At 44.1% G+C, this 20,130-nt stretch overlaps 1 protein-coding gene across 11 annotated transcripts in view; it reads right to left on the bottom strand.

The window, feature by feature from the left end:
* IQSEC1 (IQ motif and Sec7 domain ArfGEF 1) overlaps nt 1–20,130 on the bottom strand; it is a 297,552-nt gene that overhangs the window by 167,361 nt on the left and 110,061 nt on the right. For 6 of the 11 annotated variants that reach the window (XM_033071510.1, XM_033071497.1, XM_033071498.1 and 3 more), the window contains one exon: nt 5,581–5,667. The exons of 3 other annotated variants lie outside the window; for them this stretch is intronic. In XM_033071510.1, the coding sequence (XP_032927401.1) occupies nt 5,581–5,667 (87 nt within the window). Of the gene's footprint in view, nt 1–5,580; nt 5,668–13,787; nt 14,294–20,130 lie in introns of those variants that run through there. 2 more of the 11 variants (XM_033071504.2, XM_033071500.2) reach the window with 2 other exon arrangements.

Genomic DNA, 20,130 nt, shown 5'->3' with positions numbered 1-20,130 from the left:
AGCTCATGCACACAAATCCTCGGGATGACCAGGTCTGCTCTCCACTCCCCCTCCCTCCTCAGGTGCAAAGAAGAGCTCTGTCTCCAGGAGTTGCCAGCATCATGAATGGTGCCATGAGGCAGGAGCAGTTTGGAATACCCACATCTGTAATGCTAAAAGTGCTTTATGGCAGGGAAGGAGATGCTGGCGTGGCAGGGAGCTCCAGCAAGGCCACTTCTGAACCAGTGACACAACCATGAGGGGCTGTTCCCTTGAAAGTAAAGAACGGGCTAAAGGAGGAGGATGGAAAGGAACACAGTGAAGGAAGAAAAACAAGAAAATCCAAACCCAAATTTCAGGCTATCCTGCCAGTTCTGGTTGTGCTCAGGAACACAATCTACCATTTCATTCCCTGCATCACGCAGGTGTCAAGTGGAAAATTACAAGTATTACCCTAATTATGCCAGCTTTCCTTTGCCATAGAGTGTGAGCACAGATGCCTTATGTAATCAGCTGAACCTCACACAGACTTAGGGCAGGATTTGGTGACAGTTTGGATCTGGTTTGCTCTGTCCATCTGCATCCTGCCTCTCTGGGTGATGTGCTGCTGGTCTAGGCAATGCTGTTCTCCTTTGCTCACTTTGAAAATTAAAATACCATAAAGTTTTTACATCTCTGCATATTCTAGAGAGAGCTTTAACATGCTGAGGCATACAGCTAGGCAATTGCAGTTAGAAATTAGATCCCTATTCAATATTTTTTGGGTAGAAAATGTCAGTGAACAGTCATATCAGTACTAAAAAGAATTCTGAATACAGCTCCTTCAGATATGTCTTCACCTGGGATTAAGCACTGACTGGAAGCTACCACAGGACCAGGGATTCTGCTGCAGGGTGTGGGATGTCTCTAGAGGTGTTTGTAGGGAGGACACAAGAAGTATTAGCTTTGTGTCTCAGGGAAAAGTACAGTGCCCAGCAGTGGGAAAAAAGAAACTGAGAGGTGCAAAGTACATTTATCTATAAAGGGATATTTTTCATTTTGGGGGTATAAGCTATTTCCCAGTTTTCCCTGGCAGTGCTAGTGTGCAAGAATTCCCACTCTTGAGAAGAGTTAAGGAAAACCAAACCACTCCAATACATGATAGAAGCATCTGAAAGCTCAGCATTGTTGCAGGGGGAGCCTCTGTGTTAACCAGTTATGGTGGCAAAACAGCTCTAAAGCCTCCCAGGGGCTCAGACAGAAAGAAATGGCTCAATCAATCCTTCTATCATTGTCCACACAGTGGTTTGTTTCATGTAAGCCAACATTACCTGGTGAAACAAAGATTCCACATTAAAATTTCACAAGTAGAGTATTTTCAGAATGATGGTTTTACCTCCCAGAGGTGCTGATTAAACATTAAGCAGGCAGAGACTGCAAGAAAATGATGGGATTTCTTTGGTACTATAAGATCCTTTGCATTATCATTTTGTTTTCACAGGTCTCACTGGGGGAAAAGAAAAGAAAAGAAAAATCTCTAGCTTCATGATTTAAAATACGGTCTTTGGACATGATAAGGGCATCTAATTTGAGATTAGAATGATGGAAGATAGAGTGGATGGAGACAGGAGTGAGTGACAGCCAACATTTCATGCAAATCAGAAGGAGGAAATTACAGTTGTAAATAAACACATCAGATGGAAAGATGCTCAGACATTAGTGGTAGGCAAATCTGTCCACAGTTGCAGTTTGCATACATCAGCCTGTTCCATTCCCACACAGGGAGTGCAGAGAGGAATAGGGCTGGAGGTCTCCAGCATGGGCACTTCTGGATGTGGAATTTTGCTGTGTGCGAGGTACCTGCACAGATGGGCTAAGGCTCTGACTGAAGTTTGCCTTATGATGTGTCACAGAATCCGAGACTGGTTTGGGTTGGAAGGGACCTCAAAGCCCATCCAGGGCCACCCCTGCCATGGCAGGGACACCTTCCACTGTCCCAGGCTGCCCCCAGTCCCAGTGTCCAGCCTGGCCTTGGACACTGCCAGGGATCCAGGGGCAGCCACAGCTGCTCTGGGACTTCCAGCCCACTCTCACAGGGAAGAATTTCTGGCCCGTATCTATTCTAAACCTACTCTCTGTCAGTTTAAAGCCATAAGCATGTTTAGAAAAAGCTGGGAACAAACTTCCTCAGACAAGGCACCGAGGAGATTAAATTCCTTTCTCATTTTATCTCTGGGCTTTGCTCAGCTCAGATTCCACCTGTGAGGCCTCTGAGATGATGATACAGCTTCATCAAGCCAGAGGCCCAGTAGCTGAAGTACAGGACTACCTGGATTTCTACTTTTGGAAGCCTCTCCGGGGTGTCCCACATTTCCTTTATTTTGCCCTTCAGACCAGATATAAAAATCTGCATTCCAATGATGTCTAACAAACCCAGAGCAGCTCCCGGAACCTTCTAACCAAAGGCTGTTGTTCTCAAGGCCCTACTTGGGAGGCAGGAAGGGGAAAGGAGTAAGAGAAGCCAAGCTACAGACATTGCTGGTCTATTTTTTAATTCCCAAACAGAAATAACCCAAAAAGAGCAAGCAGAGGAGGCATATGGGCTAACTGGAACCCAGACAAGTATCTAGCTGGAAGGACGTGACATGCTCAGGCTTCCCAAGACTTCCCCTGTAATAGAAGAATGCAAAATAATTTGTGTTATTTCTGTCTCTTTTGAGCATTGTAAAATGAGTGAGGGATTACTGCAATAGATGCAGTTATTAAAAATGCATTATTTCCCTATTAACAATTCAAAACAGATGCCAAAGATTGTCTCGACTAGAAATAAAACTGCTGGAGTGAATAAAACATCCAGCAATTAGCCAGCATGTGAATAAAACATCCAGCAAATCAGAGATGTTCCAGATTTCACTGTAGTGCATTCATTAATTGCTTCTTTCAGAGCAAATTTAATTTTTAATTCTGGGCTACAAAATTAATCCCTCTGTGTATTTTCTAAATAAAGCCTCAAAACTGAAGCCAGACCAAAGCATCCACGTCTATTAGTTTTGTTTCTAATGATTTCTGTTTATAAATTGATAAATGGGAAGACTAAAAGCTAAATTTAATACCATTAAGTGTATGTAGAAATGCAAAGCCCAATCCTGTTAGAGCTCTAGTAGCTCATTTTCATTCAGAGCCATGGGATCCCTATGTACAGGTCCCATACAAAAACAGGTGCATCATTTGCACTTGACTCAGAGATTGCAGTTGTGGGGGTGGCAGTTGGGATAGAACAACTTCAGAAACTGAAATTATGGGTACACCAAACCAATTCCTGTTACGTGATTGTAACAGCCTGGTTCCAGCACAGCAGCACGTCTGTGATCAAGGACAGCACTAACACCACTGTGTAATTTGAAATTAAATTCTATGGACTACAGTTTTCTATTTTGCAGTTCTTTTTAACTCTTCCCAAGGACAGAGTGGGATGTGGGATGAAGGATAGTTTGTGTTGGAAAGGCCTTGTGGAAGTGTGGACAGTGCAGTCCTTGCTCAGAGCAGGGCACAGGCAGCGATGCCTCACTGAGCTGAGTGTGGCTGAGGACAGAGACCCCTGTTCCTCTGCTGGTCTCTGTTCCAATGTCTGACCAAGCTCATACTGAAATTCCCTCTCTCCCTACCTTGTATTTAACTGGAATTTTCCTTACTGCAATTTGTTTTGGTTGCCTCTTGTCCCTGGCAGAGACTGGCTGCAGCTTTTCCACATTCTCCTATTCACAGAAGCCCAGACTGGTCTGGGTTAAAGCTACGGGCAGGGAGTGCCCCCAGTGTCCCTCCAAATCCCAATGTCCAGCCTGGCCTTGAACACTTCCAGGGATCCAGGGGCTTCTCTGGGCACCCTGTGCCAGGGTTTGACAACTTTTCCAGTGAAGAATTTTTCCCTGGTGTCCACCCTGAACCTCCTCTGGCCCAGCCTGAGGCCATTCTCTTTCCTACTGTCCCTGGTCCCTGGCAGCAGAGCCATATTTCCCCTGGCTGTCCCCTCCTGTCAGGGAGTTGCGCAGAGCCTCAAGTTCCCCCCTGAGCCTAAACTTCCCTGAGAGTAAACAAGGTCAGGGATGAGCTCCTTGCCACCCCCTAGTCCTGAACCAGCAGCTGAAAATCTCACAGCACACACTTGGACTGCACTACACATCCAGAGCAGGGAATTCCTGCACAAAAAAAAAAAAAAAAAAACCCTGAAGAAATCCGTATTTTTCAATCACGAAGCTATGCTTCTCTAAGTTTTAATTCCAGAAGAAATATTAGTGATAAAAGTAACACCCTACATGGAGCAAGACAATGCAACATTCAAGGAACAGCTGGTTTTCCCACTAACATCCCTACAGGAAGATCCTTAAAATTAAAACACTATCAACTAAAGACATAGGGAAACTAAAAGCCTCACTAAAAAGCAAGCAGGGAATCTGAGAATTTTCAGGTCCTGCTCCTCACCAAAGGAATATTGAGCTGTCTTACAACTCAACTATGGACTCACCACCACCAAGTAGATGAAGGGCTCTGATGGGAGGAAAAAGCCAAACACACAAATAGATGCTGCAACATAAACCAACACGGTGAATCCAAGCATGCATGGTTAGAGGTAACTAAGGAATGAAATATTCAATCCAGAAATATGTTTATGCATTTACAGATTTAGGATTCATTGTTTGCTTTTGTCTTTCCTTATTACCCATGCAAAATGATTTTTGTTTTTTCAGCACCAGACTTCCAATATTTTTATATTATTCATGAGCTGGCAATTTTCACTAAATTTATCACTAATAGCAGAAGTAAAAATTCAAGACAGTATTTTCCATGGCATGCACAGGTTTTTAACAGTTTTCACATTTCCTATTACTTAAGATTAGTTGCCCTTTGACGCTTCTCTAAGATACTACAATAAACACTGACACTGACAAGGAATTGTACTGTGGGATGTAATTGCTGCTCTCCACATTGGATCAAAGAGAACACATAGATAGCAAAGGAATCTATGTTTAAAAAAGCATTTTGAGCTGGAAAACACGTGTTTTTTATGTACGCAGGGGAGACTGCTTGGCCTTGAGGGCCTGAATGTGTTTAAAACCCCTTATTTCATTCAAATCCAAGGCAGTGCTGAGCCCTGGGTAGGTCCATGCCTTTCACCTTCAGGGGGTTAAACATGTGGATGAATTCCTCAGCTGCTGGCATGGAATAGGCAGGGGTGAAAAGAAGTGTCGCTCAGAACAACATCAATATACTCCATAGATTATATAAATATTCCAGCATATTTGTCATGTGAGAGCTAAGCCTGCACCTGCCTTCTCCCTACCTTTGCAAGCCCAGGGGGATATGCCTCTTAAAGCACACGACACTCATTTTACTGAGTAATTCCAGAATGCCTGAGAGAAGGACTCACTGCAGCGATGGCTCTATTCACAGCTACCCTACAAGACATCAAAAATATTGGATGTTTATTCCAGTATTCTTGTTTTGTTGGTTTGTTTTGTTTTTTTTTCTTTTAAAACTTGAGCAATTATTGCTTGGCTGGTTTCAAATGGCAACATTAGATCTCTGTCCAAAAAGCAGCAGTGGGTGGAGCATGTCTACTCTTACCTGTACTCTGAGTGTGTGGCAGGGACAGCTAGCTGGGAATGGTACAATGGAGCTGGACAGCAAAACTGGTGCAGAGTGTTTAAAGACCTACGACACAAGGAAAAACACAGAGTCAAACCACCAGCTGTTGAGAGAGGGGCTTTTGAGGGGAAGGCAGGTGCTGACAGGAATATTGGAAACTCACAAGAATGGTGACTGAAATTTGAGGCACAGCTGTCAATTCTGGATCCCAGGGGACAGAGTGGAACAGTCCCAGGTTTTAAATGCACACATCAAAATGATGGTGAGGAGCTGTTGCAATGAAGAATCAATCAAAGGTTTATTGCAGGACTAAGATCAAATGCCAGTTTAAGGCGTGGGGTTTGTCTTGCCACGTGGAAGGAAGGCAAAAGTTGAAACACTGAGGGTTAAAATCCCTATGGAAATGAAGCTTTAGGCTTGCATCTTACTTTGCACCAGTCAGGCTGTTCTCTGTTCAAAGAATTAAAGCACAGTGCTCTGAATGAGGAAGGAGAATGAAATGGACATGGACAGAAGGTTTTCTTCAAGCCCAGCAATTACAAACATATTGCAAAATAAACCGTTTGAAGAACCTGAGTTTCACCTGTGTTTCAAACAATATTCAGAACTGTGCAATAGCAGTTTAATTGCTATCATTTGTTCTAAGCCTAGAAAGAAAACAACAAAAACACTTTACAGCACAAAGATATTCTGCACCCCAGATCATTAGATTGGTATTGTGTCACTAAAACAAAGAGGAGTCACAAAACCAGACAAGGGGCCACATCTGAAGGAAAACCTGGGAAATCTTTAAACACCACACAGCACACATTCCAGGTGTTTGTACCAGGAAACATTAAACAAGGCTTAGCACAGCAAGTCCTCCATAATAAATCCAGCTAATCAAATTTCTCAGGACACAGCATTCTTCTAGGAAATCATAAAAAAATAATATCTCCGAGCTCTCTGAGTGGGCACCTGTGGAAGAGAGAGCCATTAAACTGAAAATCCTCGTTTTACTTGTGAACATCCAACCTGATAGTTAACAGAGGGGGTGTGTGTTGGGGTACACAAATGCACTTTTTAACTCCCCATCTTTCTCTTGGTGTTTTGACAGAAGTCTCAGAAGATTGATGTTGATTCTTCTGCATCCCTGAGGCTTAAAGTGAATCCTGTGAGGTCACTTTCTTACAAGATCAAACACAAGCAAAAAGAAGTCAGGCTTTGTTCAGGAAGGAGTAAGTTACTAATCCCTAGGAAAAAAGACAAAGTCAGCCTGTTCTGATTACTGTTGCCAACACTGTGTTAGCAATTGCAGGGCCAGGATCAGCTGGATTTTCTGTTTAAAGGTGGTAACTCCTCTAGGTACTTGAGCTTTTGGAATTACAGACACAAGGCAACTCCCCAGCATGGGATATACCCTGCTAACACCTCACAGGGCATAGGTACTCATGGGGGCCCCTTCAAACCCCTTGGAAAGACAAAAAAATTCAAAAGATCAACACTGAAAACGTTGACGGGCCATATCAAAGCAGCCAGGACATGTCAAAGCTGGATTTTCTGACAGGAAGAACATACAGTATTGCACACAAGTTGCTCCTTTCCTGGGGCAGTAGGCTGTGAGAGCAGGGCACAAGTTCACACTGGGCAAGGGAGCTGCTCACATGGAGGCACTGCTGCCTTGGCATACCTGCTTTTTTCCAGTAGAAGGAAAAGAAGGAAATGGAGCAAATCAGTAGGAGAGTGTTCCAGATTCCATTCCCACCACTGGTTTTTTTCCACACAGATCTCTCTTTCTTCAGAGAATTAACCAGTGAAATATGAAAGAATATGAAAGAATCTCTCTGATTCAGGTCTGCGCAACAAAGCTTTTTGAACAGAGTTTGCTCCTGGCTCTTCCAAAAGTATTCTGTCCACAAGGCTCTGTGAATCTGTCCTGCTCTGACCTTCCTGTGTTCCAAAAGAACCTGAACAGTAAAGAAGGAAGCTCTCCCAGTGCTCTTGTTAGGGTTTGTACTCACCCATGGCACAGGACTGGGGTCAGAACGTCACCTGGTCCAATGTAACAGTGAGAGCATATGGGAGCTCCAAAGGTTTGGAGGAGGTGCCTCACTGTCCCAGGGGTGCACCAGGTCACACAGGTGACAAGGTTCAGCTGCAGGCTGGGACTGAGGTGCCCCCAGTCCCTGCTGTCCAACACAGCAGCTGCATCCCCAGACAGGATCTTTGTACCACCACAGACAGAGGAAACACAAGGTCTGGACTCTGCTCCAAATTTTAAAATTCAGGAATAGCTTCAGTCTGTTTGGGTTCCTCCAAACCTCACTGATGTCAGCCTGACCATGGTGAGGCTCAGGCTCTACAGATCCTAACTGATACTAATTCCACCCAAAGCAATGGGGTAAATCTGCTTCTGGAATTTAAGGTTCATATGTGGCATTTTGTGCCTTCAATAACCTGCCAAAACAGCATTTGCAATCATTTACCCCTCTGCAATATACCACAGAATGTTTAAGGCTCTAATCACCTTTTTTTTCGTTTGGCTTGGTTGGAGTTTTAATTATTTTTTAAACTTCAGAGCTATATGTTGCAATCAGCCTTCAACACAAGTTTGCATTCAAGCTAAAATTCATTTACTGATTTTTAACACCTAAAGACATCAGAAGAAACCCATTTCAATCATTTGGAGGAGGAATTAGTCACTTCTGTTCACAGTCTCACAGATACTCAGAAGATGCTTCCATATCTGTAGCTGATGTTCTTCAGAGGAGGATTTAGGATTACAAAGAGAGCACAGGCACTTCAGTACCAGCATAAGACAAAGGATGGAAGTGACAAATGCTGCTTCTGCTAATTTCAATTTCTGGCCCATTGCTGCAACACCCAGTGCACATGGAAGTTTGGCCATTTCCCACTTTCAGGCCAAGTTCCTTCCAGCTCTGCCCTTGTGAGAGCAGCTCCTTGTGAATCCCCACACAAGGATCTTGTGAGAGCAAATGAGCCCACCAGTAAAACCAGAGCCAAATCTGACCCGAGCCCTCGACATCTCTTTCCCCTAGAACAGGAGAAACCCAGCTCCTCCTGGAGCACACAGACCCCAGGCAGGTGTGCCTGTGCCTCTCACCCCTGTGCAAATCTCATTATGTTTGCCATTAGAATCCACTAATTTTAACAGCAAACAGAAATGACGCTTCTTTTTAATCTTCTGGGTTTAGAGCTTTGCTCAGATGTACAAATAAACAGAAATTGATTACTGGTCATCACATCAAGCCACAACTATTTTTATTTTTTTCTTTCATTTTCTCTTGCAATCCCCAACAAGTCTCCCAAACTCATAAGACAATTTTCTCAATATTGGCTTTTAAACAACCTGGGAGAACAGAACATGAGGCTGTTAACCTGGAATTGCTTTTGCTCTAACAGCTTATCCTGTGCTTTCACAATGTGCTGGGAGCCAGCAGATGCTTCTGGCAGGATTGGGAGCCTGGAGGCAGCTTGTCCTCTCTCCCTGCACAGAACATCATGGTGAGCACAGGACATCCACCCACCCTTGCTTATACTACTGCTGTTGGATTTTCAGCAGGTGCAAACCTGAGAGTGGGTCAGAATTATAAAACCATCACTCTCTGAGAGCTCTTTTCCTACAAGAGCTTCCAAACAGAAAGCCTGAGACTGAGGGAAATTGGAGCAGGAGCAGAGCTGGAAGGAGTCTGTCTGGAGTTAATGATGTGGCTGATGAGAGGAGCTGCTCAGAACCTTCAGTGTCCTTTGCTGCTGCCCTCTCCCAGAGCCACGACTTCATTCACCACTCCTCCTCTGCTCTGAAACAACAATCTGTTCCCCTCCATCTGCCAGGATTCTTCCCTTTCTTCTGGCACATTTTTCCATAATGTGCATGTTGCAATGCATGTGTGGAAAAAATAATCCCAGCCCAGGCTGCTGTCCTGCCTCGGATACCCATGTGCACCCATCCTTCTAAAATCAGCCTGGGAGCAGCAGGAGGGACAGACAAATTCAGCCCCTATTTCAGCCCATTGACTCCATGTCAGCTGAGGTAGCCAAGAATGGTTTGTTTGACTGGAATTATTAACAGGAATATTTGCATTTTCCAATGTTTTAGCCTGTTGAAGACTAAAGTTATTTTACAAGTTGAAATTTTATTTCTCATTTTGATCCAGAGTTATGGCAGCAACTGAGATTAGAAAAGACTATAGTTAAAAACTAATAAAATCTGTCCTGTTCTTGTTTAATAAATCTAACCATTACTTTCATGAGGAACAATATCTGAAATATAATCAAAAGGACAGGCAAAGAGGTAATGAACAGTAAAAGCCTCCATAATAATATGGACTCCCGTCAACTCCAGCTAAATGCTTGCTAATTAGCAGATTTATTAACCTGCTAGAAGGGCCTCCAGAATGAAAACTCTGACCCATGTCATATGACAACTTTTTGGAAAGCAGAAAAAGTAGCAGGAAGCTTTTCATGGCAGCTCCCATTGTCCCAGCCCAGGTGTGACTGCAGCTGTCTATGACTGTGGCCAGTTCAAGGTGATTAAGCACAGACACATTCCCATTTCCAAGGACAAACTGCTACTGTTCTTTACCCAAAATACACAGGGCAGTAGGGTTCTGGCTTTTGAAACAGCATTGATAAACCTTCTCTTTTTTCCCATTTATTTCACCCCACTGCATGTCCAGCAGCCAGGCACGTCAAGGAGAGGCTGTGGTGGCACACAGAAAATATTATGTTTTTTTCACAGTGTTGTTATTATTAATTAAGTTCCTGGCACACAATCTTTTGGATGGCAACCCCACAACATTAAATGCTGCTATTGCTTTTATGGTTCATACATAAAAACCTTCCAGTTCACAGCAGAGACCACCACACACTGCAGGAGAACCACAACTCCTCCCTTCATTCCCTGTGCACAAAATAGCTCTTTGGGCACAGCACACCAAATCGCAGGGAGGCAACAGGACAGCTCCTGGAAGGTAAACACCAGTGTAATTACTCTGTACATAGTTTGAGAGTCAAAAAACCACCCACATATCACAAACAGCACAGTCATATGTTGCAGAGCTACTCTGCTGGCATCTCCTTCCATTTCTGCCTCCCCTTCAATGCAATAGTCAGAACTCAGTTAAAAGCATTCTAGAATTCCATTTCATCGTCACAGAAATGAAAGATGTTTTCACCAGCTACACGGATGCTCAATAAAACCTGCAGTTCCAAACCAGCAGCACACACAGTCCAGAGTACAGACCACTGGATTTTGTTCCAGAATTCATCAAATTTGGTTGTCATCAAAATTATTTAATAGCAGCATTTGTACACGGCGCAGCAGAAGAGCAGACTGGGAGTTCTTGTTTGGAATAATGCTTCCCTTTGTGTATTCCCAACCCAAGTGCCCACAGCTGGATTTTTAATGGAATCATCAGGCACACTCTCACTGACCTCTCCTCCATCAAAGGGCCTGCAAATAATTGTCATCTCCTGGGAGAATGGAACCATGACAGGCCCAACATACTAAATAAAGAACAGCCATTATTTTGTCCCATCCTAGAACACAACACTTATTAGCATTACAGAGAATTATAAATAATTAATATAAACTTTTTTTTGGTTTCATGAAAATGCAGTACCAGCCTACACAAAGAGGCAGGAGGGATCCTCCTGCATCCCTGCTGAGTTTGCTCCAATCCTGGGTTAGCTGGAACTAGGGTAAATTTAATTAAGACTATTAATATGTAGACACTTATAATTAGAAAAATTTCCTCTTAAGTCTTACTAGAACCCCATCTATGTTGCAGGGTGACATAGAATAACTTGCAGGACTCATGCCATGCACTTGTGTCAGTTGTGCTTACTGGGAGCTGCCAAAATCTGTAGAAAAGACCCCACACAGTCCAAACCCAGAAATTAAGAGCAGAGACACGAGAGAAGGAAAATAACTTTTAGATTAAATCAGAAAGTGGATATATTAACCAGACCTTTTCTGTATGTCCCACATCATTAAATCAGGTCCCAGATATCCTCAAGAAACTCCCAACTCCCATTACAGGGCACAGCCACATTTATAATCTCACAGAGCAATGACCATAGCAAACCCACAGCTAAGCAGTGCCAGTTATACATACTGGATTTGCAGCTGTGAAAGAGGAAAAATATCAAAACACAAAGAATGAAATTACCCAGATACAGTGTGAGAGATTTACAGCAAGGCAAATCCTGTTGCTTAAAACAATGCTCCATTGACATATGTTCTATTCAGTGCAGCAGCTGAAAAAAAATGCTTTCACTAATCCAAGTAGAGTGACACTGGTGTTCAGCTTTCTTTAGAACAGCAACAACCAGGTTTTCTACACTTTAAGATGAAAAAGATATTTTTATCTTAAAAAAATACATTCAATGGCAAAGATCTTTGGTATATATATTACAAGAACATTGACTGAGTTATTATATGTAAGGTTTCATCTGAAAACTTACTCAAGCATTGAAGAGCTGGTGTATAACAGTTTAACACACATTTTCAGTATTGAGAACCCTTAGTTTTAAAAGAACATGAAGGTTTTCTATATACGTGTGTTATTAAGAGTAAGTTCTTAAAAAAAATCCCAGCTTACATTTTCCACTTTCAAACAACCAGCACCATCTCTCTTACACAGGAGTTAAAACACAGAATTATTGTAGCGGTCAGAATCCACTTCATGTTTTCTACAGCAATATGCTGAGTTGGGTACAAGATACCAAAAGCAGCAAAACAGGAAAATCCTGCACAAAATGGGTCTGTAAGTAAGACTGCAACCTCATTGTTAAAGACAGCAACATACAGGGATTAAATATCTTTACCCCCACATGATAAGCACTGCATGAAATCCATTCCCTGCTGAGAGTTACAGAATCCCAGGACCCAAATTAAAATGGAGTCCACCACAACCAGAACTATTCTCCCACGGATAAACACACAGCAGGATGTTTCAAGCTGATTCATGCATACCTGGAAGGCTGCAACCTGTTCTCCAAGTTTAGTTTTCTTATTTCAACTTTCTACAAAAGGGTCTGCATTTATTTTGATTTTAAAATATTTCAACTTAAGCATTCAACCCTTCAGCATAATATATAAAGCTCAAGAAAACTTTAAGACAGATTCTAATATTGTTTTGTTACTCTATTTGAGGAGTTGGGTTTTGAATGGTTTTATTTACTCTGCCTGTGTGTGGATGGTGCTGCTGAGGCACTCAGAGACACTGTTAAAATAACTGGAAGAGGCCAGGGATAACAATTACATGTATTTTGTGCAGAATGCTCTGAAAACCCCAAATTTAACCCTAAAGGGAGTGGATGGTTAACCAGGGTTCAGAAGTGTTTTGAGGTACAGCCATTCCAAGCCCCTGGACTGGGAGTGAGGACATATCCACGGGCCCATCCCTGCCTGGTCTGGTCCCATTTGGAGCAAACCACCTGTATGTTCCATCCATCCCTGTTTTTGCAGCAAACCACCCATGTTTTCCATCTATCCCAGCACCAGCATCGTCCTCCAGAGTGGCCAAGCCCTGAGCCCCAAGCCACGGGCTCAGCTCCCACCACGGGCTCCTCAGCCCACAGGAGAATCAGCTCCTCTGTCTGCCCTCAACCCTCCAGAAACTGCTCCAGGGAATAATAATCAATGAATGCACCTTTATGTTTTGATCGGCATAAACGTAACGACAAAATCACAGTGATGTTTTGCCTCCTCGATATGACACTGCTCAAGGTTGCACTGCATGTCCTGCTGTTTGTATTTCTGTACTGAAAAGACAGATTGCACTTTAATATGACAAAGCCTTCAAACAAAATGGAAGAGAGATCCTTGACTCATCACAGACAGAATTCCTAGCACCCTGCATTGCTGCTTGGATGCAAAGTGAAGTTTTTCCCTGCTAAACCCAGACTGCTCACTTTATTATGCTGTATTTTTAAATATCCGTATGCACAATCATCATCATCATCATCATCATCATCACAATCATCATCATCACAATCATCATCATCATCTAAACATGTTTAATATATAGAACATTCATCTGCTAAAAAAGGTAACACCCTAAAAATGGTTTGTGGAAAGAAACCTACCCAACAATAAACTGATCACTACTCCCACTTCTGGAATCCTCAACACAGAAATCAGAGCTGTGATGACAGATGAAGAAGGAAAAGGTACTCACAAATAACACCTTCTGCAAGCCATCCTTGAAGGGGGGGTGGCCTTGGTATTTTTATTTTCTTTCACGCAATCTGAGGTAGAAAAGCTCTTTCTCAAGGAAAAAAAAAAATGTAAAAAACCAAAATCACATTCACGGCTTTTGCATGCTCATTCAGGTTCAGCCACGGTGGAACATCACGGATAAGTCAGTTGGTGATGTAACCAGCATCAAACACTGCATCAGATAAACCCAAAGGCTCTACAGGGTTATATTTTGCAAAGCCAAAAGGTTTTTCCCAGAGAGGAGGTTTAGCGAGCATAAACCAGCCACGCTGTCCTCACATTCCTGGTGGGCTCGCTTTCTGCTTCCAGAAAAAGTCCCAAAGCTGTATTTATTATTCAACTTCATCACCAGGAAGAAATAATATTCTTTCTCATTTGATATTTAGATGGGAATATCAAAGCACAAAATGTTGCATTTTCGAATGCACCATCTCTGCCTGCTCACTGTAGTACAGTCCAAACCAAGAAAAGGCCATTGGTCCTTTTATCTCCATGGAAACAGCAGCATCTGTGAAGACGAACGTATTCCCTCCTCACTGCAAAGTCAATTTATAGTCACATACTATGACATAAACTGATAAGACGGCAAAGCTAATCAGCAACTAGGAGAAACAGCAACCTAAACACGAGATTAAGCTCTTGCTCAGGAGAATATTCCTCTGTATACAGCATTTCTCCTGTGAAAACTGCAGAATTAAGAACCAAATCAAGCTGTTCCTGTGAGCTGCTGCAGGTTGGGGATTTGTGAACTTCCTAGTTTGGCTAATGAGGAGAGTGGCTGAATATTTCATACAGTCAGCTTCTGGCTTCAATCTCTAGTTATATCCTGCTCAATGGGAAGAGATTTAAATAAAGTTGCTCTTTGCAAAAAAATTACTGAAGAATTATTACTCCAGTGTTACCTTTTCCATGCAGGAGAGCTGTCATCTTTAATAGCAACAGCAGAGTGAGAAGTTTCATAACTCGACAGACAACTGCCTCCCCATCTCCCCCCTTTTTAGCACCACCAGTAGTACAAACACTTCAGCACCATCCTGCATGTGCTCTGCAAGCCTCCTCTCCAGGGAAATGATCATTTCCACAGGCCTGATGAGTCACCCCTACTTGATTTTATTTGGTGGTACTTTGTAAAAGAGAAAACTAAACAAAAAATGAAACCAGGAGATCCCACAGAGTACAAAAATGTGCTTTTTTCCTCCCTCCCTGCATCCTGCCCAGCTCTGATGCTCAGCACTCAGCCCTGACGTTCCCAAGCCAAGCTTCCTCTCTTCCTTCATGAATCAATATAATGACCATCTGCTCACATTATTAAGTTAAATATACACCAGAACACACTGATGAGGGCAGCTCATTTGCCATGGTCAAGTGATCAGCTCCATGGCCAGTTGTCCCATTTCCAGAGGGACAGGGGGCAGTGGACAGCCAAATCCTACTGATGCACCTACGTAGCTCCTGGAGCTCAAGGAGAGCAGAAGCTGCCAAAGAGGCTGCAAAACTTAAATAAAATAAAAAAGCCAGGGAGGGAGGAAAGAGATCATTGGTCCAAACTGATTTACAAATGAATTAGGGTGACCTAATTGCAACCTCATTGAACTTGAAGGAGCCAACAAGGAAGATGGAGAGGAACAATTTTAAAGGGCCTGGAGCTACAAGACCAAGGGGATTGGCTTCAGACTGACAAAGAGTAGGGAGAGATGGGACAATGGGAAGGAATTCCTCCCTAGGAGGGTGGGGAGGCCCTGGCACAGGGTGCCCAGAGCAGCTGCGGTTGCCCCTGGATCCCTGGCAGTGCCCAAGGTCAGGTTGGACAGAGCCTGGGACAGTGGAAGGTGTCCCTGTCCATGGCAGGGGGTGAAACAAGGTGGTTTGTAAGGTCCTTTTCAACCCAAACCAACTCCCTGATTCTGTCTAGCAGAGGTGCACTTTGGTTTACAAAAGTAAATTTGATGATAATTTTTAGAATTGTCAGAGCAGCCACAGCCCTCAAGTCACATCAGTATGTGCTGATGCCATGGAATGCAATACGAAACCAGAGGGGAAGCAAAGGACCCAAAATTCCCCATTCCCCCACATAACTGGTCTGTAAGGCTGGGATCCAGCATCAACAGGTGCTCCAGCATGATTCATCTCACAAAATCTATAATAAAATAAACTTCCACTTGATGTGGTGCTGCCCCACCCAGCACAGTGAATTCCAGGGAACCCAGCTGGGCTGGCCATTCCCAAACATCTTGGTTCCCAAAACCTCCCCTGAGAGCTTGATCCTGTAACTCCAACCCACATGGGCTCGTGGCACAGGTCAGGCTCCTGAGCAAGTATCCCCATGCCACACTGGAGGCCTAGATTGGAGCACTCATACTTTAAACACAGCTGTGCAACCCTGAGAGGCACTGACATGATCACAGGTATCTGTCAGCTTTGAAAGCTGAATTCTCTTTTGCACAAATTAAGATAATTCAGAAATATCCAGATTTAGATGAGTGTTTTTTTTCTGCTGCATGGCCTAAAGGTATCTTGCCTTCCAGGAAAACTTTATAATGATTCAAGTACTGCTTCATTTTTAGCAGACATCAAAGACAGAGCACTGGAAAAGTACAATATCAAAAGGTACTTGTGTGTCCTGAATTGCAAGTCACAGCCACCAATACATCACATAAATGACAAATGCCTGCTAAGGAAACAACACCATTCCATAAAGAATCCCATAAAACAGCTTTATTGCAAGGTCAAGTAGCTCAATCACCAGTGGCATATGAGAAAGAGAATGTACAGGCTTGGCAGCTTGGTGCATTCTTCTGGTTCTAATTCCAGTTTCTGCAGATGTCTGACAGTGTCCCGGTCACATGAAAAGTGAGGAATTACTTACCCGGGTATTCAGAAAGGTGCTCCCTGGATGATAATCAATCCAGATCAAGGAAGACAGAATAATAGGAAGCTTTTCAGTGCATGGAATTGTTGCTTTTGTTGGGACAAGCTTTCAATTCAGTTCTAGTTTTTGGATTGTTGTGTCTGGATAAAATAACTGAGAAAACAACTTTCTGGTTCTAAACTCACCTCAGCTCCACAGTTTTATTCAAGATAATGGATTCATTTGCATGATTTCTGTTAAACACTGGTTTAGCCAACATATCTTCTGTTCAGTCTACTTCAGCTCTCCCCTGGAACAATGGGAGTTGGGCTGATGAGTAAATGTGGGATAAAGTCTGCCCACGTCTGCGTCTTAGCAGAATGAATTCAAATGTTTCACAATTGATTGAATACTAAAAAGTGAGGAGTTAGTAACTGCACAGGCTGTTTAGCCTTAGCTTTTAACTTTAAAAAAAGCTTTTCTTTATCAGAAAAATGCAGTAATTAGGGCAGAACTGAGCACACCAGAGCAGAGTCCTCCCCAGCATTACAAAGTCATCTCAGCAAGACACTTGTACAGTCACTTGATGTCACTGTGTGAAAAGAACTGGACATAAAATGCCCAAATCATTATCCTAACCACTGCAGAACCTGGAAGTATTAAAGACAAGGACTCTGATCCCACTGAAGTGCCTGGGAAGAATTCCACAGGCCTCAGCATGGCCGGGCTGTCACAATAAATGTCCAGTGGTACTGAGTGCTCTGAACACTGATAGCCTGCCAGCAGCAATGACCTGCAAAGCCACAGAACTAGCTGTCCCCAAAACCCAGTTTTCTCTGCTGAGATTCCTGTTCTGTCCATGCTGTGAGGAACAAACAGATCACCTGAGCAATACCAAACACAGTACATCATTTGTCTGGAATGAGGGCCTGAATTTATCTTCAAGAGTTTGAGATACACTATCAAGCAAAGCCATTTGTTACCAGTCACTGTATTTTCATGTTTATCATTAGCGTGTTGGTCTCTGCAGGATTAAGTAGTTTCACCACTGAGTCATTCTAGAAAACCAGAGCAAAGGCAATTTGTGGTTGAAGTTCTGGGTGAGGCCACAGGGGACAAAGGACACATCCCTGCCCAGGAGGTCTCAGACCATCTACTCAAACAGGAGATGAATGCTCAGCTTCTCCTCCCTACTCCTGCCTCACCCATCCCAAAATAAAACTTCACCCTCCCTGCTCCTGACACAGCCCCCAGAGTTTGTTATTTGGAGTTTAGGAAGGAAAAGTAGCTTTATGAGCATTACCCTCAAATATGGACACACACAGGACACAAAGCTGACCACCATGGTGTTCACACAAGCAACTTGTGACCTTTTATAGCAAAAACTTCCATTACAGGCTAAAAACTCTCACATATTCACTTTCCCACCTGAGACTAAGCTATGTCTCGGAGCAGCCTGGCCAGGTGAAAGCTGTCCCTGCCATAGACTGGATTGGCTTTAACCCACCTTCCAGCCCAAACCATTCCATGAGTTCTCATCTGAAATCCTGTGGAGGCTCCAGTCAGCTCCTGAGGAGCAAGGCTGCCACAGGGATCCAGATCACATCTGTGGCCCCTCCTCATCAGGGCTGGTTCTAGACCCCTGAGCCCCAATTACATAACTATATACTGTTTGTTTCTCTGGGAACTTGTACTGCTAATGCATAAAATGTGTCTCAGAGTAAGAGTGAGAACCCCCAAGGGCAGCAATAGAGATGCTGATGCTTGGGATGTGATGGGAAGGATCCAGCTCCTTCTCTCTTCCCTGCAGGCATATGTGCCCCTCTCCATGGAACATTCACTGGATATTACTGCACTGATAAAATATTGAAACTCAAAGCAAAAATAAACAGTTGTAGAACAACTGCCAAAAATGTCTTGGGCCAGTGTACAGTATTTTCATTTTCAATCATGTTTTGAAATGTTTTTCACGAGCGTTTGTAGTTCTGTCTGAAGTCTCTGAATAATTTTTTCCTACTGTCTGTTTTAGCAAGATGCCCCAAAGCTTTCACTGGAAGCTGCTTCTAATTTTCAGTTTGATTGTTACCAATGAGCTGATACACATTTGCTTGTGTTGAATTTCCTCTGCAATAATTATATCCCTGAATGTTCTGAGCTTTATATAGATGCTAAATGCATTTATCTATTATATCTTATATACTTTCCATTTACCCTTAATATAGTTAGAAGTAGTTATTAAATCTACTCCTTGATCAAAATGAGGCCTCAGCTAAGCATCATTTACATAGTTGCTGTGTTGAAGGAATTTTACTGTCCCTCATCACACACAAAATATCCCTTGCCAGTATTAAACAATGCTGGCAGTAATTAGAGTTGTGGAAAAATCTGTGTTATCACTCACAATAAATCCTTTTTCAGCTTGTACCCTGACATTACTATTAAAACATCATTTGTTTCCTGCTAAACAACTTGAGTCCCAAGTAACAAACTGCTTCCTTTTAAGCTACGCTTCAGAACTCTGCTAAAGCAAGGCTCTAAACAAGTATTTATACCTCCTCCCACCATGCAGAACAACTGTTTTTAAAAGGAAACCTTTAAAATATAAAAATCTTTCCCACCCAAATTCAAATACAGTACAGTAAATTCACAAATACAAGCCGCACTGAGTATAAGCCGCATCTCTGGGTGTTGGCAAATATTTTGGTTTTTGTCCATAGATAAGCCGCACACGAATATAAGCCGCTGTGTCGTTCGCAGCGAGGAGCCGCGTGCAATTAGTAACAGAACCGTGGCAGGGCGGGGTTTACTGGCTGAGCTAAGGCTGTGCAGGCTCGGCCCGCTAGGGGCCGCTGACGGGGCCAGGTGGCCCAGCCCGGTGCTGCCGCTCAGGGCCGGCCGCCGCTGCCACTGGGCTCGGTCACCCCGGGTCGGCGCTGCCCCGCGGTGGCAGGCAGGGACGGAGCTTCCCCCGCTCCTACGGCAGCGGCGGCGGGCGGGGACGGAGCTTTCCTGCGCCCGTGGCGCCGGCGGCGGGCGCGGACAAAGCACCCCGCCTCCTCCCCGAGCCGCGGCAATGGCGGCGCGCGCTTCCCGCCCCCCCCCGAGCCGCGGCAATGGCGGCGCGGGGCTCCCGCCGGCTCCCCGAGACGCGGCAATGGCGGCGCGGCCCCCCCTGCATCCTCCCGGAGCCGCGGCAATGGCGGCGCCCCCCCCCGTCGGCTCCCCGGGCCGCGGCAATGGCGGCGCCCCCCCCCCCCGTCGGCTCCCCGGGCCGCGGCAATGGCGGCGCCCCCCCCCCCCTCCTCCCCTGGGCTGCAGCAGAGGAGGAAAGAGAGCTCTCCCGCCTCTCTCCCCGCCCCCCGTGCTGCCTGCAGGGAGCCAGGGCAACACGGTAACACTGTAACAATTGCGAAATGCCGGCTTTTACTGGCCGGTGCTTGGCTCGGCACTCTGG

Source organism: Catharus ustulatus, chromosome 13 (assembly GCF_009819885.2).
Source record: "Catharus ustulatus isolate bCatUst1 chromosome 13, bCatUst1.pri.v2, whole genome shotgun sequence".
NCBI classification, from domain to species: domain Eukaryota; kingdom Metazoa; phylum Chordata; class Aves; order Passeriformes; family Turdidae; genus Catharus; species Catharus ustulatus.
The sequence above is the reverse complement of the archived record's forward strand: the minus strand, read 5'-3'. Positions and strand labels throughout refer to the sequence as shown.